The sequence below is a fragment of the Lactuca serriola genome, chromosome 6, assembly GCF_051521515.1.
Source record: "Lactuca serriola cultivar US96UC23 chromosome 6, Lser_US96UC23_V15, whole genome shotgun sequence".
Classification (NCBI taxonomy): Eukaryota; Viridiplantae; Streptophyta; class Magnoliopsida; order Asterales; family Asteraceae; genus Lactuca; species Lactuca serriola.
In genome coordinates this window covers 187,892,886-187,901,530 of record NC_136413.1, presented here as the reverse complement: position 1 = coordinate 187,901,530, position 8,645 = coordinate 187,892,886, and the positions used below count along the sequence as shown (strand labels likewise).

At 34.5% G+C, this 8,645-nt stretch overlaps 1 protein-coding gene across 1 annotated transcript; it reads right to left on the bottom strand.

The window, feature by feature from the left end:
- Positions 1 to 3,540: 3,540 nt before the first annotated feature.
- LOC145060493 (uncharacterized) lies at positions 3,541 to 5,229 on the bottom strand. The gene is made up of 4 exons (XM_079008146.1): positions 4,741 to 5,229; positions 4,519 to 4,659; positions 4,243 to 4,346; positions 3,541 to 4,132 (listed from the first exon to the last, which is right to left on the bottom strand). The coding sequence occupies exons 1-4, from the start codon at positions 5,227 to 5,229 to the stop codon at positions 3,541 to 3,543; spliced, it is 1,326 nt and encodes a 441-aa protein (XP_078864272.1).
- Between the last annotated feature and the right edge of the window lie 3,416 nt (positions 5,230 to 8,645).

The following is an 8,645-nucleotide window of genomic DNA, read 5'->3' as shown; positions in this document are numbered from 1 at the left end:
AATTTATTTTTGTCTAGGTTATATATCAATTTAATTATATATATTAATATCAATTCCTAAATTGCATGTCCTACCACGACTCCTATGTTAAACTTCATTGGATAAAAGCCATATGTATTACAGCCTTAATATGTTTTGACAAAGCTATTTTTTAATTTGGGTGGAATATAATGCTTTTGTCATTCCTTTTAACAATGCATGTTTTTCTGTCTTTTTTTTTATAAAATTGTCTGTTAAGAAGTAAAATGATTAAAGGAATAATAGAACTATTCTCATCTATCCTAATAAATAAAAATGATTTTGCCACTTATTATTTTTTTTAAGATTTTTGCCATATGTTATTATGTAAGATTTTTTAAATTACTTAAATTCAACATGTCATTATGTGATATTTTTTAATTTTTTGTTAATAAAAAGTTACTCAATTCCACTAAATAACACATCTATTATTATATATGTAAATTATTTATCATATTAAACGTGTAGATAACACTATAATTAATGAAACATTTAAACTAAATATATTTTTCTCCATAAAATGAATATATTAATAAATAGTTTGTTTTTTCTACCACTAAAAACATTTATTATGAATTTTTGTTGCATAATTAAAATAATAAAATATTATAAAACAATATTATCAAATTGAGATATGATAAAATATATTTTGTTAAACTTTGAAATAAAGTAAGTATAAAAAATATTTAATGTTTACATCTTGATATAAAATTTTTAATTTTAGTAAACTCGTATAGTATACGGATCTTACATCAATTTATAATCTATTTGTAGCATTAATAATGGTTTAAATACTTAGCAAGTGTTCCCACTAAATATCTTTTTACTTATACGAAATAATGATCGATTAAAAACGGAACGATATAAATAAAGTAAGCATATGGAAGTGGCGTAATCTGGTATATTTGGCAGATATGCCATACAAGCACAAGCACTTCAATAATCCAAGCCACCATGTGCTATTCGATCCCTTCCGTTTCCTTCCTAATTAAACGTTTCTTTCAACCTTTATTTTCAGCATTTTGTATTTTTCAGGGTTTTAGGCTAGGGTTAAATGGAAGAATTACCAATCTAGTTTCTTTTTTCCTTTTTAACTTATTGTATCTTACTTTCATTTGAATACTACAAGGAAGGTTCTAAATAGTGTGACTATGATTTGACGAAAATATCAAACCTCAAGCTATGATGAGACTTAGCGAATCATGATGTTTTCCAAAACTTGACAATTTTATATACACTAAAATAGATAAATTGTATAATTATTGAATTATATCAAATATATCAAGTTTTTAGAATTGTTATATTAACACTTAATGTAAAAAATAAAAAAAAATAAAAAAAATAAAAAAAACAACGGTTGTTTTAGGCCCGATTAGAAAAAAAAAATATGCCTTGAAAAGATTTATTTCATAATGCGCTAAGATGCGTCTTGACACGTTATTTGGGCGTGACGTCTAACATATTCGCCTTGGACGTTTTCGTAACAGTTATACTACGCCTCGTCCTATGACATGTATTTTAGAACCATGTACAATTTTATATTTTGCAATTTACATATATAACACACCTAATTAATTAAAAAAAATTTACATGAATACAAAGTAATTGTACTATCACAATCGCATGGATTTTCAAAATATAAGATTCTAATGAAAAAAAAAATTAAATTACATGTAACTTTCTATATTTTGTTAACGAACTTCCAATAAAGTCTTAATATTTTGGTTAATTTATGGTTTAATCTCAATTTTTTTAAATAGAAAAATACTGATTATTTCATATTTTTGCTCAAATTAACAAATCAATTCTTTATTTTTTTTTTAATAGAAAATAACAGATTATCGTATAAAATTAGATAATTCGGATTTTTCTGTTAAAAAATAAGCGTTGGATTAAACCGTAAACTGACCCAAAATTTTGAAACTTTATTTGTATGACTTTAAATTTATCTTTTTAAGTTACAAATGTTCTATCAATTTATGACCAATCTAATGGATCACTCGGTTTTTCATTGTTTCAAAAATAATTCACAACTATGTTGTATCAACTTTAATTTATGTCCTTACCTTTTCACAAAAGTGAAAACTTAGCAAAACAATGTCTCTCATGCATACATATCTATGCGTTTTCATGATATATTTGTATTTTTCTTCTGACTTACAATATATAATGGGAAAATGATTTGAGAGGGTAAGTTATTTTTTGAAATATACACATTTAGTCCTTATTCTTTTTTTTTTTTGTAAATTAAACCCTTATACTTTATTAATATATACACATTAGGTCCTTTTGACCGGATTCTATAGGCTTTGATGATGTGGAAGCACATGTGGCACTAAAAACAACTGTATAACAATTAGTTAGCTTAGTCACTCCTTATAAACGAATGTTAACATCCAAAATCAGGAGGAATCACGGTTTTGTCGTAGAAGAAGAAAGAAGATGTCGAGTGGCTCAAGAATCTCCACAGGTTCAAGCAATCACATAGTAGATAAGGAAGTCCTCTGTGATTGTAAACTCCCTACAAGAATTCGTACTTCCAAGACCAAAGATAACCCTGGAAAGAAATTCTGAGTGTGCCCTAACTCATTGGTAAATACCTAAATTGATTTTATTTGTCAAATCACATGAATTTTCTTCTTTTTACCTTCTATGTTGTTGATTTCATTACTACAGAAACCAGGGAAAAAGTGTAATGTTTGGGAATGGATTGATGAAGAACCTGAGAATATGAAGCCCATTGCAGAAGATACTTTTTCAAATGTTGTAGATTATCTTATACAAGTTTTAGAGGATGTGGCATCTGTTAGAGAAGAAGTGAAACAGTTGAAGGTTATGGTTTGTGTACTGATTCTGCTGGTCATTATTAAGGTTATGTTTTGGGGTTGAAGATATGCTTCTGGAGGTTTTAGGGGATGTTGATGTAATAAACTTATTGTGTAATTCTTGTTTATGTAATGGATGTTGATGTACTTTATGTTTATGTAATGGTAAAGTTTATTGCTATTATGTATGGATGTTGATGTAATTAATTCAGTCAAATAGAGGTAAAACCAAGACAAATTACAGGAAATATTCTTTTATAGACAATTGGATGTAAAGACAAATAAAAGTGGCTGACAAAAGGCATCAAGCCATTTAATAATTACAAACGATAATCCCACCAGTAGGGGTAATACATTAATTTAGTTCAAAATATTCGACAAGTACATCAAAAGTAAACAACTAGTAGGGGTAATATAGTAATTAAGTTCAAAAGATTACCCCACACTACATCAAAATATATATATATATATATATATATATATATATATATATATATATATCACATGCATTACCCCACTACACCAAAACCTAATTACTCTAAGGTCACAGGTTTGTCTTGTCTGTATCCAGTTCCATCCTTGACTTTAATATTTTTCTGAAGACCAATTTTTGTGATTCTTTCTGAAAACCTTCTCACCCTACCAGCATCATTCAAAGGAACCTTCTTCATAGGACTTCTCTTTACAGGAGCCTTCTTCACAGTGTCTTCTTCATAGGAGCTCTCTTGACATGAGCTTTCTTCAGAGGAACTTCATTTACATCAAGAGTAGGAGTGCTTGGAGCTGGAGTTGATTGACTTGGACCTGCTGTGCTTGGAGTTGGAGTTGGCTTACTTGGGCACGTAGCTTTGTTGTGGCCAGTTTGGTAGCAAATGGTACATCTTAAAGGAATACCTGCCCTTGACACAGTATGCCTTGTGTGCCCACTTAGCTCTCTTTCTGCATGATCTCTTTTCCTTTTGACACATGGCCTGCCAGGTAACCTCCTCCTTAATGGAGGCAAAATAGTAAGAAGTCCTTCAACACGTGGCCACTCAGAACTGTCATTGAGTGGGTGGATGTTATACTCATAGCTACTAAGGAAAGAGGCTTTAGTATAGGAGTTTGATACAAAAGCCTCCACATCTAGGTTCAATGATGAAATTGTTGATATGGCATGTACACATGGAATGTCTGTGAGTTGCCAGCCTTTGCATCCACATGATCTCTGATTCAGATCAACAACATACCTCTCATTTCCTGAGAACACTTCAAATTCTTTGTAGCCACTCACATAAGGTACCCAAAATCTGTCAATATACAAGAATATAGTCAGTTAACATTATAAACCAATGTATAACTAATGAAAGTGTTACTAACCTTTGCAATTCTTTCAAATCCTCTATATCCCTTCTGATACTTGGGCATATGTCCAAATCCCAACTCAAACCTTTTTGCTTCTGCATACATAACCTCTGCGTTGCCCAACATCTTATGTCCTCTAACATTGTTATCACTGGTTTCCTTCAAACATCAAGTACATCAGAATTGAAACTTTCAGAAACTCCATTATCTACTGCATCACAATCCATACCCTCTCTAAAAAAAAGCTTTTGACCAACACCTTGGATCCATGTCTATAAGATAGTAAGCCCTGCTTTCCAAGGACTTAATCTCATTCATTGCTGCTTCAAACTTTGGTACAGTTGTTAGCCCTCCAAAATGGTTTAAAGTATTGTTCTCCTTTAAATTTTTTGTGGAAATTAGCTAGAATGTGTCTAGCACATAATCTATGCTCCACATCAGGAAGTCTTTCCTTCACAACTTCAAATAATCCCTGATTCAAACAATTAAGCGATTAGTTAATTAAATGATCAAAACAATTAACGTTAATTGAAAAAAAAAATAGAATGATTACCTTGTGTCCATTTGAGAGGATTGTAATTCCATGACCACTCCCCCCTCCAATGTGGTCTTCCATCAGGTTGTCCAAAAACCATTTCCATGTCCTTTTGTTTTCAACATTGACTACTGCCCAAGCTAAGGGATAGATGTTATTATTAACATCTCTACCCACTGCTGATAGGAGCTCCCCTCTATAAACACCTTTAAGAAAGCAACCATCAACCCCAATTACCTTTCTGCATCCACCTAACCACCCATCCACAACACCTTTAAAGCTAACATAAAAAATATCAAACACCATAGTATTATCAGGTTGTGGCTCCAAGAACACCTCAACATGTGAACCTGGATTAGTCCTTCTGATTTCAGCTGCATAATCCCACAATTTGGCATTATGTTCTTTCAAACTTCCCTCAACTTCAGACAATTCTAACTTTTTTGCATTCCTACACTGCCCAACACTCATAATAATGTTGTATCTCTTAGATACTATGGCTTTCATTTTCCTCAAAATCAGTTTAGGACTCTCCAAAACATCATTCACAAATTGTTTCCTTATCCACTTATATGTTACAATTGACCCAAGTTTGAATGCCCTAGAGCACTTGTGCTCTGTTATAAGAGACTTAATGTAACACCGAAAAATTTTAAATTTATTTTATTCATTTTTATTTCATAAAAATGCACATTATTCCATGTAAACACTTTTTTTATTCAAAAATCATCAACAAGGTTTTTAGAACATTATGAATTTCCAGGATCTGTATTCATCACTCTTTTCTCTTGTGTGTGTACAATCGAGCCGCCGCCTTCCCACGAATCTGAAGAACCTGAAACACATAACACATAACACGGTAAGCACGAAGCTTAGTGAAATCCCCAAAATACCACATTTAACACATACTCCACTCAAGGCTACAATATGACCCTCAGGTCGGTGTGTCTCAGCGGAACCCTCCAGTTCCGTATCGTTGGACCCTCCGGTCCGGTTTGTATCGTTGGACCCTCCGGTCTGGTCTATATCGTTGGACCCTCCGATCCGGTCTATAAACTCCGCATAGCATAAATCACAAAGACATGATGCATAGCATATCACATATAACATAATATTCAATGTAAGCACATAAGACCCTTCGGTCGCACATAACTACCACTCAAGGTAACATATAGTGAGAGGACTCACCTGATACTGCTGACTGAAGAACAAGATCACGCTGCTCCGACCACCGTCACGAACTCCACCACTGAATCACCGAAACCAATAAATACCAATAACAACCAAAATACCCCTGGAAGTCAATTGGTCAACTCTTGATCAAAGCCAACCCTCCTGACTGACTCTACTCACCGAGTCAACCCACTGACTCGTCGAGTCCCCATGCTCTGAAATTCCCATAACACGACTCAACTCGCCGAGTCGCCCCAAGACTCGCCGAGTCCCACAACTCTGAGTCAAACCGTACTCAACTCACTGAGTCATCCCTTGACTCACCGATTCTCAGCTTAACCAGAAAAGGTTCGGACCTCAAGACCAGACTCGCCGAGTCCAAGAACGGACTCGCCGAGTCCAAGGCTATCTTCAACCAACTCGTCGAGTTATTCTTCCAACTCGCCGAGTTTTTGTCTATCTTCATGCAACTCGCCGAGTCCACCCATGTGACTCGCCGAGTACTACTAGCTCTTAACCCATACAGAGGCTTTCCAATCCATGCAGGGTTTCCAATCCATAGATCTACTCTTTTACAGGCCATCCATCACGTAAAGTGGCAAACTTTACATGAATCCAAGGAGATCTAAGCATAATACACTCTTAGGCTAAGGTTTGGGGCTAAAAGACTTCATCAAAAACTCTTGAATAAGGACTTTATGCTCTTTTCGATCATCACTACTCTAGATCTGAGGTAGCAACCTCAGATCTAACCTCCAAACTCAAGATAACACTAGATATACACCCAAAAATCCCACAAATGATAGATCTAGATGGATAACAACTCAAGCAACGAATCATTGCCTCAAAAGAAGGCTCCAACAGAAGAATCAGTCAAAACCTTGAAAATCCCCTTATTCCAAGCTTCTTAATCTTCAAAGATCTCTTCAACAAACACTCCTTCAAGATCCAAATGTTCTGTAATTCTCTCACAACGAATATTAGGGTTTTCTGGACTCAAGGGAGAGCAAAGAGGCTGGGGAGAGGGTATTATGTTCTTTATACAGGGCCTAATCCCTGGGATTAGGGTTTTCTCCACACAACACCAACTCGCCGAGTCCAGCCGCCGACTCGCCGAGTTGGACACTAGACACGCAACCAGAATCGCGACCCTACTCGTCGAGTCCACCCATGGACTTGCCGAGTTAACCATTCACATTTCCACTTTGAACCTTGAACTTTGCACCCCTGAACTCGGGATGTTACACTTAATTTGCAAAGTGTGTTCCTCTTTCATCCAGGAAGCATACAATCTAAAAGGGCATGTTGGATTCTTTCCTTTACAACACCTAACTATCAACCTACTCTTGTCATTCTTTTCATACCACAGATCATAACCATTTACTACAGCATAGCAACTAAGAGAGTATTTAAGTTCAGCAGTAGTAGAGTATTTCATACCTAATCGAGGCTTCATCTCATTCCATTCCTGAGTATGATCATATCTTGGGTATATAGGTCGTATTGCATTATGATCTTCTTCATCCAAGTCATCATTCTTTATTGGACAAAGTTTGTTGAGGAATTGATCATTGAAGTTTCTTTTGAGAGATATAACTTTATCGTCCTCTACATATTCAACTTTCAAACCATCTTCTAAATGGAGTCAACATCATCAACAGAAACCAAATTATCATCTTCAAGGTCTACTTCTTCCTCCTGAATCCAATCAAACAAAGGTTCATGGTGATGATCCACATACACATCCAATCTCTTCTTTTCATTGATATCTTCAAGAAAGTCGTTAAAATCGCAGTCATTCTGAATAGCATGTAATCCCTCCGACAACCTCACTTCATGTGGACAGTAATACACATCTCTGCATCTTCCTTTAGTACACTTTTCAAGAAAGGGTATGAAATCAGGAAATTCATCTTGTTCACAACCGTGTATGGTACAGAGGCATTTACTCCATTAAAATACATCAATAAGGTAGGTGTGAACGCCCCATTATAGTGTACATCAACGATTGTATCTGCATCTTCTGCCATTGTTGTTGATGATTGTGAGTCAAGAAGTTTGAGGGATTATCGGGTGAGTGAATGGAGGAATGAATGATTAAATGAGCCCTAGTCGTTTCAATGTGGTGTAATTTACCAATATCCAAGTAAGGTGACATGTGGATGCCACATGGTTATTTCATTTCGAGAAAATAAAATAAAATTCAGATATGACCGATATACCGGGTATAGCCGGTCAAAAGGATTGCATAAATACAAAAAATCGAGTATAAGGGTTTAATTTACAAAAAAATAAATAAATAAATAAAGACTAAATGTATACATTTCAAAAAGTATCTTACCATATCAAGTCATTTTCCCATATATATATAATACCACCTTTTACTTTCAAATTATAGTCGACAATAAAAGGACAAATACATATTATCTATTTTTATTGATTTTTTTGGAAACGACAAACGAATTAAGCGGAAGCTTAACCATAATATTTCAGCGGTGACCTGAGGTTTGAGCTTATTTATAGAGCAAACTCAGCCTCGACATATAATTTCTAGGGAAAACTTCCCCATATGAGACATATTTGCAAGAAGCTTTTCAATGGGTGCTGATGATCGAACACCTGACCACAAACCCACATGAGTATCAAACCTAGTGCATCAATCGACCTAGGCTCGACATCACCTGCATCTATTTTTATTGATAGGTTGAGTATCTATATACAAGGACCAAGGTATACCACAACAAGAATTG